This window comes from Amblyomma mixtum, chromosome 5 (assembly GCF_055824585.1).
Source record: "Amblyomma mixtum isolate Tamu chromosome 5, ASM5582458v1, whole genome shotgun sequence".
NCBI classification, from domain to species: Eukaryota; Metazoa; Arthropoda; class Arachnida; order Ixodida; family Ixodidae; genus Amblyomma; species Amblyomma mixtum.
The window spans coordinates 74,340,944-74,364,358 of NC_143016.1; the positions used below are offsets into that span (position 1 = coordinate 74,340,944).

The window sequence follows — 23,415 nt, forward strand, 5'->3', positions numbered from 1 at the left end:
CCGGAGGGAAGGGGGTTGGCGACCGCGCTGGCGGCTGCCTACCCTCTTTTCCGCGCAACCTCCGGAACTCGCAACTAAATGCTTGTAAATTCGAGCCCTGTTAATTCGAAAATACGGATAAGCACTGTCAGCGCGGTCCCAGCCACCCAGCCAACGCCCATGAAGGTTATGACTTCGGACGGGCGCTACAAATTACGAGCGAAAAACTTTTTTTTTTCTTTGCGAGTGTCGTCCATGCTTCCACCCATCGGTCGATCGCCAACGGAAGCACGCGCTCAGCCGCGAACGAGACCCCCCCCCCCCCCTCCCACCCCGGCACAAGCGCTGGCACTCTGCCAAAGTTCGCTTCCCCCTTGCTGGAGCTAACGTCAAAAGTGATGTTATCGCTGCGTAGCATCTTGGCGCGCCGCCAAGAAATGCGTTGGGGGGGGGGGGGGGGGGGGGGGGGGCGTGACGGTGCTGAAAACGAGGCTGGCACAACCGAACAAGCGCTGGCACTCTGCCAAAGTTCGCTTCCCCCTTGCTGGAGCTAACGTCAAAAGTGATGTTATCTCTGCGCAGCATCTTGGCGCGCCGCCAAGAAATGCGTTGTGGGCCGTGACGGTGCCGAACGGAGGGAAGCGTTAACGACTGACGCTTTTTTTTTTTTTTTTTCAGATTCTTAGGCAAAAATCGGGGGTGGGTGGGTTCATTATGTAAGTGGGTTCGTTACGCCAGTAAATACCCTACATACACCGTAATGCAAATGGTTCTTGTCGGTTTTTTCGCGGCCATTCGATAATTCGAACATCGGATAATTCGAACGTTTTTCCCGGTCCCGTGAAGTTCGAATTAACGAGCTTTTACTGTAAAAATGACCATGGTTCATTTTGACATGTCCTAAGGCTCACAACAAATCAAACAGTTCGTAAGAAGACAATTTTATTGGAAGTACAGGTCACCTCCCTTGGCAAAGGTTCACAGTGGAGCTCGACAAGTATAACCCGTACCTTTTCCCTTCCAGATAATGCTCACTGCCACAAAGAGAGATATGAATGCCAACTCAGTCAAATAGAACACACCGTCAACACTACAGCAGCAGAGTGAACTGCTCCATGTTCTAAAGATGATGACAGCTGAAAGCCAAGGCAATCTGTCGCCCAGAAAAGAACTTGAGTGTGTACAAGCTACAGCACGCGCAGACTCTCATGACTGGCATAAATGTTGACAGATGGTGCATTGTATGAGTAAAATTAGCTCAAGAATGGACAGAAAACATGGAACCTAAAGGAACGCATACAATGGGAAGTCTGCAGAAACTAAGCAAAGCATCATGCTATGGGATAATGCCACAGTAAGGTGCAAGTGGCACAAGAAAAAGAGTGTGCAACACTGAACGCATTCAAAACTACTGGAAGAATAGGGCAGGCTTTTAAAGTCGCAATATTTCTCAGTAGCTAGAAATTAGACATAAGGAACACCATATCCAGAGACAGTTTTTTTTTTTTTTTCTGCCCATTTCAGTACTCCATGGAAGCAAACAAAGAGTGGAAAGAGCCCAGGAAAAGCAAACACGGTGATCCAGTTTCAAAGCCTGCTTCCCAAAAGTAACACACAGTAACAGCAAACTTCGAAATTTGAACATTTAAACGTGGCCTAAAAAGGACGTTCTGCACACTAGGTAACAAGCGAGTAAAAAAAAAACAATTACAGAACAACAATCTTTGCTTACTTCTACACTTGGACGCCGGCTCTTCGTCTGAGCCGTCCACGCAGTCACGCTCTCCGTCGCAGACCCAGTGCAGAGAAATGCATCGATTGGTGTCACACCGGAACTGGTCTTCCTGACAGGTCACTTTCTCTGCACGCACCAGTGCACACAGAAGAATAAAGCAAAAATGATGTTTGTGCCAAAGGAAGGCACCGTTCATCCATTGCTTCTTTAAGAGCCATTATTATCCAGACATGTTACACATAAGCACAATCCCAATGAGCACTGAACGTCCCCTGGACGTCCTGAAGACATCCCGAAGACATCCTGAACGTCCCCAGGATGTCCATGGGAGGTTCAATGCCCATAGGGATCCTGTATTTCAGCTGCAATAAATGTGCATCAGCAGAACTGCAGAAGCAACGAAATCATGTACATATTTGTTCAGTTGTTCAGAGATGCACTGCCTTTCTGACAAAAAGCAACTTACAGTTCATGAGAAAAAGAAGCGGCGCACACAGACTCAAGATTATTAGTGTGCCCTACTTAAGAGGTAGAAACAGCAAAAGGAAGAGCTCGAAAAGAATTAACCAGTTAATTTCATTTTCAATGTCAAAAGCCTGGCTCACCACAGATTCCGGATGGGGAAGAGTCCTCATCAGAGTTGTCACCACAGTCATTGTCGCCATCACAAAGATAACGCTTGTCGATGCACCGCTGGTTAGTCTTGCACTCGAATTCACCTTCACGACATCGTGAAGGTTCCGTGTAGTTTGCCGAGCCTGATTCGGAAAAGAAATTCGCAAGCAAAAGTTACCAGAGCCGGACAGGGGACATGGCTAACAAACATATTTTATCTCATGACCCATATGAGCTGCTAACAAAACTGCGTTTCGCAGCCAACTTGTAGATTGTAAAGGGGCTACATCGTCAAAATAACTTGATTGTGATAGCGGTGCTTACGTCAAGAGCAAGAAAGAACAGCTACACGCACGTACAACAGATTTCATTATATATATATAATGACGAAATGAAAAAGGGGGAAGTCTTTTTGACAGCACCAGAATGTCATCATCATCATCATCAGCCTGACTCCGCCCACTGCAGGGCAAAGAACTCTCCCATGTCTTTGCAATTAACCCTGTCCCTTGCCAGTTGCGGCCACCATACCAAAAATATCACAAAATTTTGCAGAGCTAAAAAGAAAAAAGAAATGAACACCTTATGTTCCCAAATAGGCCTGCATATTTTCTTTTCCACAAAGTGTTCTGTTAATCAACTACAGAGATTGAAACACTGCTTAGCTCAAAGACAAAATAACATAACTGTTATAATTAGAGGGAGGTATTTCTGGCTCACTGTGCTCGTGAAGGCATCATGCATTCCGTGTTTTTCATTTCATATGCAAGGGAAGTGAAGCTATGCAAGTAGGTCCATGCAAAAAAGCGTGTCTTTCAGTGTGTTCTGCAAAGGAGTGGTAGTTTCAACCTTCAGCTCTGGACCTATTCTGATATAGTAAAGCGAAAAACATCAAGAACGATATGCTAGCTTAGGCATGAAACCATACAGGAAAGTTCCAGCTCAGCCCTTCATACTTGTGAAATATCTCACACTGGAGGCAGTCATTTGCGATGAAAGTAAGCAGAAACTGGGGTAACAGTGTCACAATGAACTACCAGCAACAAGGAGACAAGCAAGTGTTTGGCCTTACGGAGACATGTCGTGTTGTCCGGTGCTATGTAGTAGCCATCGCCACAAGCGCACGAGTGACCCTCGGGAATAGACAAGCACAGCTGTGAGCAGCCACCGTTGTCACTGCTGCAACTGCTGCCAGCTGAAAATTAAATGGGGAGAAAAATTTCCACAGACAGTCAGCAGATAAACTTACATTAAAAAGGCATAAACAGTCACACAACCCAACAGTGAATCGTTCATGAGTTAGTGGCGCTGGAATTGTCGAAGAATATTTCTACCCAAGAGACCAGCAAGATAAGGTAACAAATAAGAAAAAGATTATCGAAATTAGATAAGACAGTCAGACAACAAGAATCTTATCCGCAAGTAAACAAACTACCAATATTAGTGCCTTGTTACAGAGCACTGTTGTTGTCTTGGGGACTAAAATCCAGCTAAACAGTAATATACTAAAGAACTTGCATTGTGGCTGCACTAGAAATAAGTAAAGTTTAGCGACATGCAAAAATAAAACTACAAAAGGATAACCACATTCTGCACTCTTCGAGTACTGTTCTAGCAATGCTCTAAACCATTACTTAGATTCAATTTACAAAAGCTGACAGAATGAAATAAATAAATAAATAATCAAAATTGTTTAAAAAGAACTGGTACATATTGGTACAACAAAAGAAAGCTGCAAAGTTGGCAGTCACATGGAATGAACAGCAGTGCATTTTACTTCACGCTGGCTTTACTTTTTGGTAAGAATAAACTACCAAACATTAAAACTGCAGGCAGTATGTTAAAAGTTTCCTGCTGGAATGCGATGTGCGAAGGCATTTAGAATGGCTTATTTATTTAAGCCATTTTCACGAGCTCTTGCACAAAGACAGCATGTTCTGACAATTTTTCAAAAATACGCTACTCTCAGCTACCAAACATCGCCTGTAGGTGGTACCAGAACCTCGCGAAACCAAAACGATGACAAAACTGGAAAACCATTTTTTTTTCGCGATTTTCCAGCTCAAAAGAACACTGTCCCTTCAACATTCTGAACATGAACATTGATTCCCCTGCACATGAACATTTTTACATATCAGCTCCATCAAAACACAGTTTCCCAGTAAATTTTAATGCCACCCATGTGCCCTGACTGTATAAAGTTCTCCTCCTCCTGCTCTAAGTGACTGCCATCAATACTGTCTCAACTACGTTAGTACAACATATACCAATTTAGGTTTTGTGACTCTGCGACACTTCCTCTTTTTTTTTTTTTTTCTGGTTATAAATGCTAGAAAGCCTACAGCCCATTTGGCAGTCACTAGGTTAGAAATGCACTCACTCGACTGAGATGTCTCGTCGAAAAGCCGCAGCTCGAAAAGGGGTGGGTTTTCGGTCTTGAGTCTGGTGATGTTCTTTGTGGCCGTGTCAAAACGAAGGATGTGGCCCTTCTGGAACTCAGTCCAGTAGATGTAGCTTCCAAAGTGAGCCAGTCCGTATGGGTGGTCCAGGTGCTCTCCCTCAACTAGCACCTGAGTGAATTGAGGCAAAGCAATGCAGAAAAAAAAAATGAAGGCAGGCAGTTCAAGAAACATGTATTTTTACGTGCTGATTCCAAATATGTAATGTAATTTTATGTAAAACAAGTCCTTGTGAACTTATATAATACGTTATTTAACTTTTTGCCGAGAGCTTTCAATAAATTTTGCAGAAGGAAAGTTGCTAGGACGCATGCCATTGGCTTGTCTTGACATCAAACTATGCAATAAGGGCAAAATTATTATCCTGTCTATCATAGAAGTTGAGCTACAGGGTTTTGAATTTGCCACTTCACAGATGGGAAGAAACTGATACATAATTTCAAAATCCTATAACTCTCCTTCTATAACAGGCAGGATGATAATTTTACCCTTATTGCATAGCTTGATGTCAAGAGAAACCAATTGCATGCAATCTAACAAGTTCCCTGCAGTAGAATTTCTTTCGAACTCTCAGCAAAAGTTACTTAACATATTGCATAAGTGCCGAAGGACTTGATGTACATAAAATTAAATTACATATTTGGAATCAGCACGTAAAAATACATGCCCTCTGAGGATTTCATGGTTGTGACTTCATTAATAAAAATTTATTTCTAAGACCCTCTTCCCCCTTATCTCAGGCCACATAAAACTCTTAAGGAAATTTTTATGATACAATGATACTGAAACAACACACCTTCTCTACATACTATTAACGGCTTCAAAATTGGATGTTCACAACGTTGAGCAAAAACTAAACACAGGGAAATTTGAATTCTAAAAGTCCGAATTTCAAGCACAATGCGAAGATCTGTTTCTGTTCAAACACAATCAATAAATTTCTGTCTGAGCTTCCCTAAGAGCTGCATCAAAAAGTGCAGCAAAACTTTGAACGGCGTTAGGCATGTGCAAGTGTTTTTCAAACATAACAAAAAGCAAGTGATAATAACAAAGCACATGCACAAGTGAAAGAAGACCCTCAAATGCGCTTTTCACGGTTCTCCGAAGCAAGCCGATAAAGCAGGAAAGGTTTAGGTTTATTGGGGTTTAACGTCTCAAAGCGACTGAGGCTATGAGAGACGCCGTAGTGAAGGGCTCCGGATATTTCGACCACCTGGGGTTCTTTAACGTGCACTGACATCGCACAGCACACGGGCCTCTAGAATTTCACCTTCAAAAAATTCAGCCGCCGCGGCCGGATCGAACCCGCGTCTTTCGGGTCAGCAGCCGAGCGCCGTAACCCCTGAGCCACCGCGGCAGGGCCATAAAGCAGGAAATGCAACATGCCAAGGAAGTACTCTGCGAGTTAAAACTTACCTCACGCCCCTTACCGTCGAGGCCAATGCGCTCAATGCGGTGGAAATAGACATCACACCAGTAGAGCTGGCGACTGGCGTAGTCTATACTCAAGCCATTTGGCCAATGCAAGTCTTGGGAGACAAACACCTCTCTATGTGAACCGTCCATGTAGGCCCTCTCAATTTTTCCCCCATTGCGACCATCTCCTGGTGGGTACGGCTCTGTTGACCAGTCGGACCAGTACATGTACCTGAAAAATAAGAGAGGAAGGTTGCTTGGTCGATTGCAGGTTGATTAAATGAACTTTTATGCAATCCTCACTCATGATACGAGTAGACACTGAACACTCTGAGCAGCTGTGTCTACCAAGTGAACAGAACATGGTACCATTGTACCAGTTTGCTTTTACAAAGGTATCTTTGTTGGAAAATACCAATTTCCACATATCAAACCACTGTTTAAGGTAAGGGCCATTCTATTCACCAGGGGTGAGAGAGTATTTGAAATTCTGAATAGTGATGATGATGATGAATTGGTTCGGTTTGGTTTATGGGGTTTAACGTCCCAAAGCGACTAAGGCTATGAGAGACGCCGTAGTGGAGGGCTCCGGAAATTTCGACCACCTGGGGTTCTTTAACGTGCACTGACATCGCACAGCACACGGGCCCTCTAGAATTTCTCCTCCAAAGAAATTCCAAATTTATAAGAAGCAAGGGCATCTGCGGCCAAAGAGCACCATGGCACAAGGTATTTTCGTTTGCTCAAGGCGTGGTCAGAGACCCATTCTCAAAGCATTTCACCCTGAATAAGGTGAGCACCAGGCCAGGGGAAGCTTGCACCCATTGTATCACCGGTGGGTACCCGGTGGCACTGGGGATCGAACCCCGCACCTCCCACATGTGAGGTGAAATTCTGAACAGTAGTTTGCAAAAAGCTGTTATTATTTGATAGGACTTGCGCTTTACTTTTACTGTAAGAAGCATTTGATTTTTTTTTAAATATTAAAAAATTAGGAATAACGGTGAAAAGATTTTACAATTCATCTGAATGCACAATTAAACATCATGGCATTTTTGAATGGCAGTCACTGGCAAAAAAATTTTTAGGACCTTGCACCTTTAACGCTAGAAACTTATCCAGTAAGGCTAGTGAAGACAAGGTGACCGCTGGTCCTTAAAGGTGCACTAAAGAGGATCCTGAGCTCGTCTTTTTACCTCGCGAACTCGATCTGCACGCTCCAAGAATTCTTAGAAACTTCGAACTATTGTCCTGTGCGGCCGGTTTCCGTATTAAATCGAATTAAACATCCCGGCTCCCGCCATTTTTCTTTTTAACTCGCATCTGAAAAAAGGAGGAGTCAACCATCATGTGGAGTGCATTTCAGCCAGCTGCGTGGTGGCTTGCCGCTCTGCCATCGGCAGTGTGATACGTAGCAATTGGCAAAAGCAGAGTCAATGCGTATTTTTATTTCAGTGGGCCTAATATGCGGCTATGTAGTCGACGACTGAAACTATTTATTCACGGAAACCTAAAAACAAAACAAAAGCGAAAGCGAAGTCACCAAGTGATGGTTTGGTTTATGGGGTTTAACGTCCCAAAGCGACTAAGGCTATGAGAGACGCCGTAGTGGAGGGCTCCGGAAATTTCGACCACCTGGGGTTCTTTAACGTGCACTGACATCGCACAATACATGGGCCTCGAATTTCTCCTCCAAAGAAATTCAACCGCCGCGGCCGGGATCGAACCCGCGTCTTTCGGGCCAGCAGCCGAGCACCATAGCCACTGAGCCACCGCGGCGGCTGCCACCAAGTGAATGGCTGAAAGAAACTCCATGCGTTGGCTGACTCCTCCTCTTTTCAGAGGTGCGGGAGCCAGGACGTTTAATTCGATTTAATAGGGAAATCGGCCGCACAGGACAATAATTCTAAGTTTCTAAGAATGCTTGGAGAGTATCGACTGAGTTACCGTGGTGAAAAGGTGATATCAGATTCCTCTTTAGTGCACCTTTAAGGATAATGGAGTGGATTCCAAGAGAAGGCAAGTGTAGCAAAGGGCAGCAGAAAATTAGGAGGCCGGATGTTGATTAAGAAGTTTGCGAGAATATGGTGGCCACAGTTGGCAAAGAACAGGGTTAATTGGAGACACACGGGAGAGGCCTTTGCCCTGCAGTGGGCGTAGTCAGGCTGAAGATGATGACTGTTACATCAACATATACTTGTTCTTTCATCTCAGTGTCGACTGTCAGCGCATATGGCTGCACAAGGCATTGCATATCTGCATATTTTAGTCACTGGTCGGACTCGTCAGAACAAACGAAACGATGGCCACTGCGAGTTTCCACCAATATATTGGCATAGCTACTCTGTGCTCACAGTTCAGGAACAATTCACAGCACAGATATGGCATATCATCTCGTCAAATATCAATATGCTGTGTGATCTTGCCACCAAAGAAAGCTACAAGGTTAAATCCCCTGTTGAAGTTGCAGCATATCCTTCCCAATCATCACAACAAAAGATGTCATGATTTTCTTATAGTACCAGAGTCTGGCTGCTAACTCCAGAAGTTCAGCAGCGCAATGTTGAGACATTAGCCATGACAGACACGGCATCCCGTTGATTAAAGTCTTTTACCTCTGTGAAGTCCCCGTCTCATTTCACAGCGGGTCAGCACATATGGCATTCTGCTTGTCAGCACAAGGTCACATTCTGTTCCTAGCCACACAAGCAACACTTTAATCGATGTCCAAAGGAAAAGTGCTTAAATAACAAAATTTCAGCGCCTGTGAAAGAATGTCAAGTGGTCAAAGTTAATTCTGGGCCTTCCACTACAGCGGGCTTCATAGTATAGGTTCATAGCCTTGATGCAAGCTATCAAAATTATCTAAAAGCTGTAGTAATCAGAGTAGCAGTAAAAATACAAACTTACTACTTAATTTTTTTTTTTTAAACAATTTCTACCACGTTTTACCTTTCAACCTTGGAAATCCGCTAACCGTTAATGTTCCAACACAACGAATGCATCTCGCATGATGATCAGGCTTGTCATCAGTGGACTCAACTGTGTGCCCATTTCCTGGGTCTTTACTATATTTAAGCAATGGTACTTGCACCACATGCATGCTCAAGGTGAAAAGGGAATGAGAAGCCTTACCCCCTCTTGGGGTCAACCACAATGGCCCTAGGATGGGACATATTCAGAGAGACCAGCTGCCGGCGCACTGTGGCATTGTCCAGCCGTGCCACACAGATGCCCAGGTGACCTTCGTCTGTCCAATACAGGTTGCGGCCAGCCCAATCCACAGCCAACCCTTCGCAGTTGTTCAGGCCTGGTCACAAAAGGGACAACACAGCACAGAGTCAGAAAGTGAGGGTAGCTTAGCTGTCACAACCATGACTTGCTAAGGCAAAATTTGTTGCACATATGTGGAAATTTGCCACACTAAAATTTTCACTGTTGTGAAATTGGCAGAAAACAATGGTATATTTATGCATCTGAAGAGACCCAGATGGACGTCCTTTACAATTTTAGTCTCTAAATGTAAAGACCAATAAAGAGCCTCTTCTGGAGTGAAAAAAAGGATGCAGCAGCAGGAATTTCTAAGCTGTAATTCTAGTGGGACACTGACGGGATACACAAAACAGCCTGCTGTGGCAGAGATTTATTGATGCAGTTCTGCTATAAAGAGGTTTGACAGCAATAGCAATTTCCTTCTTGCCTACCTGCCTAGGTTTCCTGCATACAGACACTCCAAAAAAGAAAGAAAAGAAACGCAGAGCAGACTGCAAAAGTTAGACAGCTCAAACACCTAGTTTAACAACACACTTGAAAAAGAAACAATACTTTTGAAAAGAAACAACACTTCTGTAACAAGCCACACTTTTACCTCGGGCTAATGCCATCCAGGTCTCCCACCTTCAACAAACGTATATATTTACCAAGACTGCTCTGTTCTATAAGACATGGATATCTAAGTTTTCTTCATTTCTGGTTCTCAAAGAAGAGCTAAGATGCAGCAAGTAAGCTGGAGTGGATACCTTTGGACGTGAAGACCTCTCGCCTGGACCCATCCAAGCCTTGGCGTTCAATCACAAACTGCTGGGCGTCCGAATAGTAGACAGTGCGTGTCTTGGCATCGTAATCCAAAGCGGTTGGGCGGCTAAGGGAGCGGATTGGAGCCATCACTTCTCGCCGCAACAGTGGGGCCACATTCGACTCGGGAAAATCGTCGCTGGTAGAAATGCCCTTCACTGCACCAGGGCGCCCTCGAGCGTACAGCAAGAACTGTGCTGGAGCCTCCGCTGAAATGCAGACAAGTAAATACAATGTTATGTTCAGAGAGATGGGAGTTACCTACCAGCTCAAGAAGAAATAAATAAACAATGGCGTGTTTGAAAAACACCTAAACTAGCATGCTGCCGCATTGCAAAGTAAAAAAAGACTGGCTTTCATGACACTGGAAATTATGTTTGGTTTGGACTTTAGCAGCCCCAGTTCACCTACCAACCTAACACCCTTCAGCAGCATTTCTTTTATTTTTCATGAAGAAAACAGTGTTCCCAAAGCAAAAGTAGGCAATTCGGCAGAGACACTTAAGACTGCTTATGTATAAGAACGCAAAAAGCATTAAAGTGCCGAGTCATGCTACGTTGCAGAATGACTATGAAGCATGACTATGCATAGTTTGTACAAACTCTATACACCTTACATTACGTTACTCGTAAAGTGCTGAGTCATGCATCATGACTACACTACTTGTGAAGTGCTGTCATGCTTCGTTGCAGAATTACTATGAGTCATGACTATGACTGCACATACTTTGTACACTCCATACACCTTACATTATACATTACTTGTAATGTGATGAGTCACGATACATTGCAGAATGAACATAAGTCAAGACTTTCATAGGGAACAGTATGTTACGTTTCATCATTCATGACTATACATGTTCGCTTACTTGTGTTGTGACAATGTACGCCAGCATACTGCGTCATCCGATTTCATGCCATAGATGGCGGCAGATGGCTTTTATGCTAATGAAACATATAATATTTTAGCAATAATAATGAAGCAATTTTATGAGCCTTACTTGTATGCCCACAGCATACAGTAAAACGGCGAGTTGAGCGAGTTTGCTGATTTTGACATCTTATCAGTGTTGGTGGGGTAGATCATGTGTGTTCCTTGCAATAAACCTTCAGTTGCTAGTCAGCGCCTGTCCTGTCTTCTCTCTTGTCCCTGTTGCTGCGCTGTTTTCTTCAAATACAGCATACAGTATGCATACATATCCTAAACACTACAAGTACTATAAGAACAAAAAACTTTCATATTCATATTCAAATGGAAAATCAGGTGCTTGCATAACAATTTCATCACCTACATGCCCACCAAAATATTATTAGTCCTGAACAGGTCCATGCACAGTTTGCTCACACATTTACTACCCGCTCCGAAGGTGGCTTTCCTAATAGCCATCTGTCCTTGGAAAAGTTTGAATCCTTTCATGTACATCACGAAGACAGTGATAATGAATGATTGCTTGGTACCTAACAACTATAAAGGAAGCAGCTTCTGATCCCGTTGTCAGCACTGCCACTTCCTCCTGACAATGTAAACAACACTGCATTTGTAAGCGACAAGCAAAGCTTACCAACACACCGCCCCTGGTCCACCAGGCGGAAACCAGGGCGGCAGATGCACTGAGCTGTCAGCCTCCCTTTTGAGGTTGAAGGTATGCACAGGTGCTCGCAGTTCCCATTGTTCTGGCTGCAGGGATGATCTCCTGCAGAAAAGGAGAGCAACAGTGCAATACAGGAGTGGATGGATTACAATGAATCCAGCTGTATTCCTCTAGAATAATACGTATGCAGTTGTGAATGTTGTGAGCGGTTATACTGCCCTCTTTCATGAAACACTGTATACTTTTAACAACACACATCAAAGAGCACCAAGCTTATCAATGGAAGCATAACCAAAGAAGTAAAGGTGGCTATTATCATGTTCAGTATGACATGCACCATATCATCAATTACTGTACTGAGGTTCACACTTTATATGAAATCATGCACCAGGATACAGAACACAAAACAAGCAGAGGCACTAAAGGAAACACTATTTTTTTCCCCCTAATTCACGGCTAAATGGTAATGTTTTCAACCCCGTCAAGTAGCACAGCTTTAGGAAATAAGGTCAGACTATACATTCAGCTGTGCCTATGTGTCAAGCTCTACTACACATTGATCTCCGACTGTGCGTTGAGCTACGGCTACGCGTTGAGCTACGGCTACGCGTTGAGCTACGGCTACGCGTTGAGCTACGGCTACGCGTTGAGCTACGGCTATGCGTTGAAGCACATGAAGATGTGTGCCTCTTTTCAAAGCATGGCGCAGTGTGGCACTGAACTAGAGGCGCAAGCACACAGTGCATACACATCACGAGTGTCCATTGGATCACTAAGTCAACCGCAAAACGCAGTGAAAAATGGTTTCAATGAGCTTTCCTCACCCCCCATTACCCACAGATGAACACTTTTTTTTTTTTTTGCTATGCTTAAATTACCTCTCGCATTATAAGCAGGTTTTTAGAGTATGTGTTCGGCTTCCACCACACGTAGATCATACTGAGCATGACAGTGTACTGTTTATCGGAAATATGCAAGCCACTGAAATGACGAACACACTCTCATTTGCATTTTGTTTCACGGTACTCTTAGTGCCAAAAGTACAGGTCACTGAGTGGGAGTGTTCTTGCTTTCTACATTTCTACATCTTCAGCAGCAGTAGGAGAGAAAGTAACATTTGTGTAAGCATGTAAGGATGGTGAGAATACTACTCCTGACAACAGGTGTACTTCCAGCGCCAAATGACAGCTGAAACGCAACCAGCAAAATGAGAAGATTTTATTGGAGGGAAATTATAGACTTGCTCTGAAATTGCTCTTCAATGGCAATGACGACCTCCTTCTAAAGTGGCCACGTACTACACATTTCTATTTCACGCCCTCCATGTATTTTGCACACATAATATAGTAGTTGGTTTTTCTTGCAAAGAGACCCAAAAGAATAAGCAAGAGAAAAAAAAACACGTTGACATCACATGCAAGCTTTCAGTCAAAGCTACACAGTGATGCAATGCCGTGACGTAGCAATCAAGCTTTGCGTGCGGCACTCCTGGTGTAATCAAAATGTACAGCTGCACGTATGCACATACACACATGGATGCATGTACAGTCTTTGTCAAAAGTAACCGGGCTGCATGGTTTGCTTCTTAGTCATATAGTAGCGAGCCCTCAAGCTCCAAATCTCTGTATGGTAAGGAGAACCCCTCTTCTCACCTTTGAAGAACTTTTTGATCATTAGGGAAGCCATGAGGGCTCTGTTATACGAATGAGAAGCAAAGCATGCAGCCTGGTTGCTTTTCACAAAGACTGTACATGCACACTGTAGGCACATTATCTATATCAGACTAATACAAGAGATTCGCTGAGTAGAGCATTGAAGTCTATGCGCAAGTTCCAGAAATTATGGGTGGTCACTCACGGTATGGTTTTCGTTGGCGGTGGTACACATGAATGGAAAATGGCCTTGTCAGGTTAGCCTTGACAGTGCGGATGTCACTCTGGTTGTACTTATGCACGGCCACCACGGAATTGCTGTGCCAGCTGGTCACATATAGGTAGTTCTCAAACACCGTAATGCCGTAGAGGCTGCGCATCTGCAGACAGCAACAACAGCAATGGTATGCGCATGTTCAATCATAATTACAAAAATTACAAGTAAACACAGCAGTGTCCTAATAGATGCCTAACAAAAAAAATCATGAGCCATTATTATGCACAGCGCAATGACACGACATTACTCGACACTACTGTGTTACGTGTTTCACGATGACAATACAATTCATGTGAGCTGCGAGCCCTGCCTTGATATGTTTAGACCAGTCTCTTGCTCATGTCATAATGCCAGAACGATTGTATCGCACAGAAAGTGTTCAGCAGCAGTCGAGAAAGAAAGAAAAAGAAGTTGGCTCACAGGGGCCCCTCGAAAGACAGTGGTGCGCCTCGAGCCATCGTAGCTGATGCGTTCCACCATGTCGAGATAAGTGTCAACCCAGTAGACCTCCTCCCTGGGAAGGTCGACAGCAATCCCGAAAGGGTACACAATCTTCTGCTCCACGAGTTTGGTACGCTCGGTTCCATCCAAGCGAGCGCGCTCCAACACCGGCGCTGCACTGCCCCACTCCGTGACAAACATGAACCTGGAACAATGCAACAGGGTAGGCCACAAGACAGACGATAATGGTCCACAAAAACTACAGGAGAATTAAAATAAAGACTGCCACAAGAAAGACGATAATGGAGCATGAATAGTGCAGGAGAATTAAAATAAAGACTAAAAGACGGCAAAATAAAATTTTACTAAGAGATCAAATCGCAGTTGATTACACTCAACTCCCTTTATACTGATCTCGCACAAAAAGGTGTATTAGTTGACAGTGACAGTGTGACAGTGTATTTAACTACTATAGACGCAAATGCACTGAGATTGGAAAAATGCTTTGATGGGAAAGCCACTTACTACGTGCATATTACAGAGTGAAATGTCTGTTTTTTTCTTTTCAGTTTATTCATCTTAACTGTTCAGCTACCAAACAGCGGAGGCCGCAATTGTAACGAGCCATACAGTGCATGGGACACGTTGAGTACATCAAAACAGGTATTAGTTTAGCAATTCTTCCCCTAATTAATAAAAATATCTTCAATAATAATTGCTTCCAATTACAAAATCTATCCTGAAGCTGCAAAATGAAAAATTTAACTGGTTTGCTAATCAGTGAGCACAAGACATTTCATTACAACCACTGCTGCAAATAACGCGCTCCTGGAAAAAAGAAATGTTTTTCTTCAATTCACCATTTTCAGAGACAATGCACACAAGAAATGGACGAATCTAGCGAGTCTTCACTAAAAAATTCAGCCTAAGAGTAACACTGTGTGTGCCAGTTTGCCCATTTGCTTAGGGTTAATGTTAGTGAAAAGCCTCATAGAATGCAGATAAGCCTTGCAAGACACTTGCAAAGCAAGCGAGCATCGAAGTGTCTCTTCCCATGCCTTGCCCTCAGGGGAAAAGTCAGCAGGATAGACGAGAAGGTGTCAAGGCGTTAGGCCCAGCTCAGAGTAGAAGTAGAACAAATTTATTCATCGGAAGTGAGGAAGGGAATAACGGGGTACTCCAATTAAAGTTCATAGTGGGCTCCCATCCAGACTGGACGTCAGGTGGCTACACAGCACAGCCTTGCAGTGACCTCTTCGGCTCTGCCCGTCGCATGGAGTTGTACCTCCGGGTCCGAGCTGGCTGCTTGATCATGATGACTACGTTCCAATTCTAATGTCTCTATTCTATCACAATCTTTAAACGGCCCGCCCAGTATGTTTCCTTCTACCTTTGCTTCACACCAGGAGAGCCTCTTATTCCCCTTGTCCTAAGGGCGGGGATGCCGCTGGGATCACCTGACAGCAGTAAGAAAAGGAAGAGCTGGTGCTCACCCCTTGAATGGGTCCAGAGCAATGCCACGGGGTTTGCTCAGTCCAACGTCAATCACTGTGATGCACACAGAGAGCGACGCATTGCACAAAAATATGGTCTCCCGCACATCATCCAGGAAGTACCAGTTGCCGGACACCCAGTCCAGGGCCATCTGATTGACAGCTGGAGAAGAGAAAGGACAAAACACTGCATTACTACAGTGGCAAGATTTGCTCCCATCACTGGCGATGACACCAAAGCTGTACTGAAACAGGACAGCTCATCAACCCACACACACTTCAGTCCCATTACTATTCCAAGCCATTTGAGACTGACCCAGTTGAGGGAAGCAAAAGAAAAAAAAGGGCACAGCATAATTTTTCTAAAGCTCGAAATCTTAGCCGAAACAGGACACATCCAGTGACAGCCTTTTACCAGCACATAAGCAAAAAATTATATACACAGCAAAAGCACTAGTGATATTTGAGTAGCATAGATTATTTTTTGGGGAATACACTGAAACCAGCTTCGACTGGAGTACCACCAGTATAAATGCTCGAGGCTCATGCAGCCTCCTAGAAGTGCTACCGCGCCCGATATGATCAGTAGCCAGAATATTCAAGAATCATAAAAAAAGTAAGAACAAGCTCAATTAGTGGAAGGGTAATTTTTTAACAAGCTAATTACTTTCACAGATTACCGCCACTTAAACACAAAGCAGCACCTAGTGCAGTACCAAACTCGCAGAGTTTCAATCTCAGCTGCTAAAGAATGGAATCGTAGTTCTTTTCCCGGAGGACTGAAGGGCCATTTATTGCAATGACAGCCTTGCGCACTTTGACACAGCCATTAGAAGTGCATGCACACACTTCAGACAGCAATCCTACGTAGTCATTCAACAGCTCAAAAAAAAAAAAAGAGAACATTCTTCAGATCCTTGTGTATATACTAAATATTTACATGACAATAAACCAATCAGAGTAAAAAATTTCCCACTCAGGAATTTATTTCAATCACATGTGGCACCATAGCTGCAACGAATAAGCACAAACACTTCTAAAATGTTTGTAGTACCAGGATATGAACACAGCTAGACCTCCACATTGTGAACATCCTTTTTTGTTATGCTAAACAGGAGATGAATAAAGATTATTCCCTGAATAGCTAACGAGAAATCAACGCAAAAACACTGTTGACCATAGGTTTCATTACTGACAAGCCATCGCATGTGTTTCACTAAAGAGAAAGCAAAATGGCTACTCACTCGTCAGAGAAAAAGAATCTTTCAGCTTCAAATTCCACCGCACATCCAGTTGTGAGACGAGGGCACACTGCAGGACAGTCTCATTTCCTTCATGGTTTATCTGTATGGTTCAAAGCATAAACATGTTACCAATGTGGCAAAGCCATGGGCAAAAAAGAATAGTGCAGTTCCTTGTTTGATATAGTAAGGAAACACAGAAGCTTAAAATGTTGCTAATATAGTCTTTCTGCCCACTGGGAACAATATGATACCCTGGTTCAGAGGTCAAATTCAAAAAATTCAAATAACTTGACTTAAGTCAAACACCCACTGACATAAAAGAAACACATAAATTCATCAATCTCTAAAATTCTATTTGTTAAACAAAAACCTCTGATTGTGCGCATGTGTGCTTGCTTGGTTTGTGCATTAATGTCTAGTAATTTATGCAATTGGTACAAATATTCACGTATTTTCTAAAGAAACGAATTTTATCCATTATTAATATGCTATTATATTTTTTGTTCTTCCTATTTAATGCTTCACGTGCCTTTGCAATGAACATCAATTATATTTCGCAACCAGACCCGAGAACTAGCCATTGGCTATTGGGTCCAAGAGTGCTCTGCGTATTCTTTGTACTGCACACGATACATATCAATAAATTTTTTCTTCTTGTTCAACCCCAGCAGAAAACCTCAGCGCGAAAACTCAACGGCAGGGGTTGGACAAACCGTTCATCTTGGACAGTGAATCCGCACTCCAGGGTTCGATAACATGCACTCCAAAGCAAAGCAAATGCAATACCCAGCAAACCGTCTTGTTCATGTGGTTGAAATCCATGGCCAAGCTTTCTTTTACTGGAACTATGCTGCTGTTTCCATCAACAGCAGAACCGTCCAGGCGAATGTGCTGAATGTTGACCGAGTTGGCAAACAGAAGTGTGGCGTCCTCACCTTCAGGAACTGGAACGAGGAAAACACACAGCGACAATGAACGCCGCACTGAAAAAAAAAAGAGCTAATTTACTGCAAATTACAAGACACGTGCCCTGGAGTGTTAAGTAACTCTGGGCAGGAGTGAGGGATGTCCGCTGAATCTATGCATTACATCATCTAAGCTAATGTTAATGTTCAAATTGGTGTTATTGTAAATAACGAAGAACTTTCAATGGTTCATGCCAGAGATTTTACAAAGAGCTGCCAAAACTTAAGCCAGACTAGTTGGAGTGGTGCACACGGGTAAGGCTACAAACTAGCAAACCCCACTTGCCACACATGCGGGCTGTTTTCTTTAGTAGAATCAATTCAGAGTGCAAGATAACAAACATTTGAAGAACAGAAACAAGAAGCGTTAACACACCATTAATTCCAAAGCACTGACTGCCAACAGCCTTGTAGCCTGAAACACAGCTGCAGTTGTGCGAGCCCTTGGGTCCACTGGTGCAGTTCTAGTACGAGTAAAAAACACACAGTCAGAGAGACAAGTCACAACAAACTCTCCTTGGAGCCACCTACATCACGTGCTGAAAGAAAGGGTTCACAGAAGCAGCACTCTTGCATACCTGAACTGAAGTGAAAAAACAATACACAGTGGAAAACACAAGCAGCCTATCTCAAAACACTTTTACAGATAAAAAAAAAATAAAGTCCGCCAAAACTTCAGCAAATTCACATGCGACGGAGATACACCAAACTTCATGAGTCTGAGAAGCAAACGCACAACGTACGCAATCATCCTCAGTGTTCCTTTGGACAAAATGCAGGTAAATATCATAACAAGCTTAAGAAAGGGCAAATAAAAGTGTGAAATGACCTGGTCGCAAGTGCCAGGAACACTGCAAGGGTCTGCATCGACGCACAACGAAGGCATCTCCCGGTGAGGCTCCATGCCCTTCTTGCAGAAGCAAACTGGGCCCTGGGGCCCTGGCTTGCAGCCGTGGTCACATGAAGCATTGGCACACTGAGCAGTCTCCACTGCAGAGTTCAGGGGCAGAAAGACAGACACCATTAACTTCCGAGAGCAAGGCATACAATCATGTTGGTAGCTATGCACTCAAAACAAGCGTGGGTTACAGAAAGCCTTAACATTTTTGGGGCATCACTTAATGTTGAGGTCAACAAATGTACTTTCAATTAAAAAGTAAGAAACAACATTAGAGCATACTTCACCACTGCACATGTCACCCACCTAAGATAAAAAGCGAAGGCTGGGCAAAATTTAACAATTCCTAGTTGTCCACCTATAATACTGAATATATATATATATTGATGGGCAAGCAAAATTCTCAGACAGCTAATTGTCCAGCATGTAAAGGAGCACCCACGCCATGGCTTGTATATTTGCAGACAGCAGTTGCCGATTTTAGCATACGCCTAAAGAATCATTTTGGAATGCCACTCACAGCAGAAGGGGCCTTCATCAGAGAAGTCGGGGCAGTCGTTGTGGCCATCACAGAGCACAGCAATTCGCCGACATGTGATACCGTCATGACATCGGAAGTAGTTCTGCGGGCAGCTGTTGCCCAGATGACCTGATAAAAAATGAAACGAAAAAAAAACAAAAATTGCATTATAATATAACTGAAAAAAAGAGAGAAGAGGCCCAGCCAAAACTGTTATCGCAAGTAGGAAGAAGAGCTTTGCATAAAAACACTGTGTAGAGGCCCATATTTTCAGAATTTCCGAGCAGCACCTGTAGCCGACCATTTGGTTGCTGAGGGTTTCAGCCTCTTTTGCCACAAAAGGAATGTCTGTCATTTGCCAAGGATTCCTCACAACCCTCAAATTTCTGGAAAAGGCTGCTGTTTGCTTTAAGGGAGGTATGAGCCTTATTACAAGTCACATAAAAAGAGACCCGCAAATTCAACATTAGCTCTTCCAGGTGGAAGAATGAACACCATTGTTCAATTATGGACTCCTTTAGAATCATTTTCAAGTTTCAACCATTTCCAACCATCTGGGGGTTCCTTAACGTCTACTGACATCGCACAGTAAACGGGCCTCTAGAATTTCGCCCCCATAGAAATTCGACCACCGTGGCCGCGATCAAACCCGCACCTTTTTGGGTCAGCAGCCGAGTGCCATAACCACTGAGCCAGCGCGGTGGTTAAGCTCTTCAATGTTAGGTACAGACACTGTAATGCTGCGCTCTTACTTCAGTGTCAGTATAATCTTCATATTAGAGATGATTAAGAGCATGAAGTTCCTACTGCTATTATGGAGTGCACCATGAGCCAGGCTGAGATGGTGCAGTTTAGCTGCCTGCTTACTGCAGGAATGACATAAGCTATAGCAAGGGTATCTTCAATCGACCGGGAAAAGGGAAAGGATAAAGTTTAAGCCATTGAAGCTTTGGTTAAACTGATGTTAAAGGGGCTGCGAAACACTGCTTGGGGGGATACCGACTATACTTCAGGTGGGTTGTTTATGTCACACAGATGCTGACTTAAAAAGAATTACAGGAATCAATGCACAGGAACGGGAGTTATTCAGTGAAGAAATTTAAAAATACAAGCAAACAAAACGCTGCCCTCAACTCCATTTTGGCGGGGCTTCCCACTCCTATTTCGCTCTCCCAATGACGGCACCTGGCGCAACCAATCAAAACAGCCTGCCAGAGCACGTCGCGGAAGTTTGTACTCCATGGTTGCCTGCTCTCTGTAACTCGTTCTTGCTGAGACTGGCACAGTCTTTTCCATGCCAGAGCGCCCCTGGTGGTGTATTTTTATTTTACTTGCTTTGCAGGACTTTTATCGAAGACAAACAAGTTGTTTTTGTTGATCTAATATAAAACGCAGACAGGTGACAAAATGTGTCGCTATTTATTCACACAATTTGCAGTATATTTACTGTTTGTCCGATCATCAAGCTCGCGCCAGGTGATGTCATATCAGCTGCTAGAACCTGCCACTGTGTGGCGACACCATCAGAGCCATGAATTTGTTTTTGGGAGGACATTAAAATATTATAAAACGGAATATACGCGGTATTACCGACGCTAATAGCACAATTATAACTCACTGTATGCGATCAACAGGCAAAACAGTCAACTAAGATTGTGTTTCTGGGCCCCTTTAAGACCAGCACAACCATACTACTTTGTGCAAGTCGCTATAAAACTAGAATAAAAGATTTTTTTGCAGCCTACTAGAAAAAGGAAATCATAAAGTAACTAACAGAAAATATCAATGCCCTGTGCAGTCATGATGACTATGTGAAAAAAAACTTCTATGCTCTTTGCCCACACCCAAGCCGATTCTAAAAGTCTGGCATGGAAAGCACACGCTGAGGTGGCACACCAAGGAGGGGGCAAGTACTGCACGTGCACGAGATTGTTCCGCACGAAAAATTGGCCACAACGTGCAACACTTGCTGCGTGTGTCACCAAAAGAACAGCCACTCACAGCGCCGTGCATCTTCATCCGATGCGTCTGGGACGAGGTCTTCCGTGAAGCCACAGTCTGACTCTCGATCGCAGACGAAACCCTTCGGAATGCATCGTCTGGTCAGGGCGCACTGGAACTGCCCCGATGCGCACGTGCTGGGAGCTGAAGCGGCAAACAAACAAAAAAGAGCCACAGGCTAGCAAGACGTGCTTGTACCAACAACCACTCTCCACACACTGATAGACACAAATGGCGCGTCAAACAATGGTTACCGCAGTCTCATCAGTTTTGAATCACCAGCTGGATACACCGGGTACAATTTGAAGGAATTCTCGCAAACGGTCCGCACAAATCACACATTCTTTCACATTTGCGAGTACAATTGTAATCAAGAATGTGCCTCCCACACATCGGGAACCCCTGAATAGACGCGCACGCATTCTGCGCAAATGTAGGAAAACTCTACAGAGGTATCCTTTGCCACTGCACTAGATTTTAAATAACTTGTTAATTCTGGTTTTCTTCACCTTGCTAAGTGAGATTGTCACATTCAGTAATATAGAGTTAATATAAATGCTTAGCTATAAGTACACCTAGGATTCAATAAAGCAACATAAAAAAAAAGAAACTAAAATACCACATACTGAGCAAAACTTATTTTTCCAACACTGCATTAACATACTGCTGTAGCAGGCAGTTTGTAAATATCAAATGCAATGTATGCTTCTTTCCCGGGCTCAGGAAGAGTAACATTAACCATGACCCAAAAGGTCCTCAGGCCTGTACTGCAGCAATGACACTGCTTTTAAGTGCTTTTCCCGAACAAGTTAGCATATGTGTCATTACCTTTATTGCCCCTGTCCCCACTGCACTATGCATTGCGGTCACAGCGTAAAGCTGACAACAGCATCATAATACTCAGCACTCGTTCATGAACATTAATGCCAATAACAGTGTTCAACTTTATTACACTGTGGGCCAAAATCTTTAAAAACACATGTAACACATAAAAGTAAAACTTGATGGCCAGCAGAAATGTCTCCTACACTACTTAGCAGCTCCTCTTCAAAGATCCCCCTAAAGCTGTAACTCGTATAACGCAGAGAGAGGCTGGCAGAAATATGTCAGTCTACCGCATCAACCTTAGCTCAAAAACAAAGTATGCAAGCTAAGCTCTACTTCAGATCAGGTAAAAGTTCTTTTTTGACCATACACAATTGCGCCCTTCCTGGAAATATAAGGTCATCAAAATAGGGTTGTAAATAGGGTTACAAGCAATCAGGGGCTCAAGAGCTGTGGGGCTTAAGAGTGTTGGTCCCCTGCCAGTTGCTATCGTAGGATGCTTCAGCATGTGACCAGGCAATGAACACCACACAGGTGGAACGAGTTTTGTCCAAATAGCTTTCATAGGCAAAGAACAAACTGAAAACATGCACCCCAACATCATTCCCCACTTAACACGCTTATCTTCACTAGTAGGATAGCCACCACTCGTCCCATCTGTATATTGCACACTACGATAGCAGCCGATTGTCACTGAAACCAAGGAAAAGATATTGAAACATTCATTATAAAGTCAGACATCGAAAATAATTACGCCAATTAAGCAACCATTGTATGCGTTTATGGAGAGAGAAACAGAATGTTCAAAAATGTTAGAGTGTGGCTTTCAAGCCCTGCATGCAATTATTGAACATTTTTTTACTAAACCATAAAGTCCAAATTATGAAAACGCTTATGCAGATATAAGAGGTAGTTCCATCAGCACCACCTGAGGGAAAGCGATACTGCTTACATAGAGGCATCTGCCTTTAGCTTATGGAAGTTTTCCACACTGAAATGACTCTCGCAAGAAAATAAAAAAGAAGGGGCAGAAGTCAGCACGCATGCTTTTGTGATTGCACATCAGGTTGACATAGTCCGTTCTTTTATCCTGCAGTATCCTTTTCAATGTTGGAGGGGACCAGTATCTACTGTGTATGTGGTAGCAGCATGTGTCATTAAGGATGTAACCTTCTCGGAATCAAAAACAAAAATAGAGAGTGAACAGGAGATGAACCCAACATTTAAAGA

General features: G+C 43.5%; 1 protein-coding gene across 2 annotated transcripts in view; it reads right to left on the reverse strand.

Annotated features, from left to right (window-relative positions):
* LRP1 (LDL receptor protein 1) overlaps nucleotides 1–23,415 on the reverse strand; it is a 106,831-nt gene that overhangs the window by 79,781 nt on the left and 3,635 nt on the right. For both annotated transcript variants that reach the window (XM_089545155.1, XM_089545154.1), the window contains 17 exons: nucleotides 21,361–21,504; nucleotides 19,360–19,488; nucleotides 18,771–18,931; nucleotides 18,318–18,405; nucleotides 17,763–17,920; nucleotides 16,977–17,076; nucleotides 15,733–15,895; nucleotides 14,219–14,444; nucleotides 13,727–13,901; nucleotides 11,840–11,971; nucleotides 10,224–10,487; nucleotides 9,340–9,514; nucleotides 6,205–6,436; nucleotides 4,710–4,899; nucleotides 3,402–3,524; nucleotides 2,320–2,472; nucleotides 1,712–1,840 (listed from right to left, as the gene is read on the reverse strand). In XM_089545155.1, the coding sequence (XP_089401281.1) occupies nucleotides 1,712–1,840; nucleotides 2,320–2,472; nucleotides 3,402–3,524; nucleotides 4,710–4,899; nucleotides 6,205–6,436; nucleotides 9,340–9,514; nucleotides 10,224–10,487; nucleotides 11,840–11,971; nucleotides 13,727–13,901; nucleotides 14,219–14,444; nucleotides 15,733–15,895; nucleotides 16,977–17,076; nucleotides 17,763–17,920; nucleotides 18,318–18,405; nucleotides 18,771–18,931; nucleotides 19,360–19,488; nucleotides 21,361–21,504 (2,742 nt within the window). The remainder of the gene's footprint in view (nucleotides 1–1,711; nucleotides 1,841–2,319; nucleotides 2,473–3,401; nucleotides 3,525–4,709; nucleotides 4,900–6,204; nucleotides 6,437–9,339; nucleotides 9,515–10,223; nucleotides 10,488–11,839; nucleotides 11,972–13,726; nucleotides 13,902–14,218; nucleotides 14,445–15,732; nucleotides 15,896–16,976; nucleotides 17,077–17,762; nucleotides 17,921–18,317; nucleotides 18,406–18,770; nucleotides 18,932–19,359; nucleotides 19,489–21,360; nucleotides 21,505–23,415) is intronic.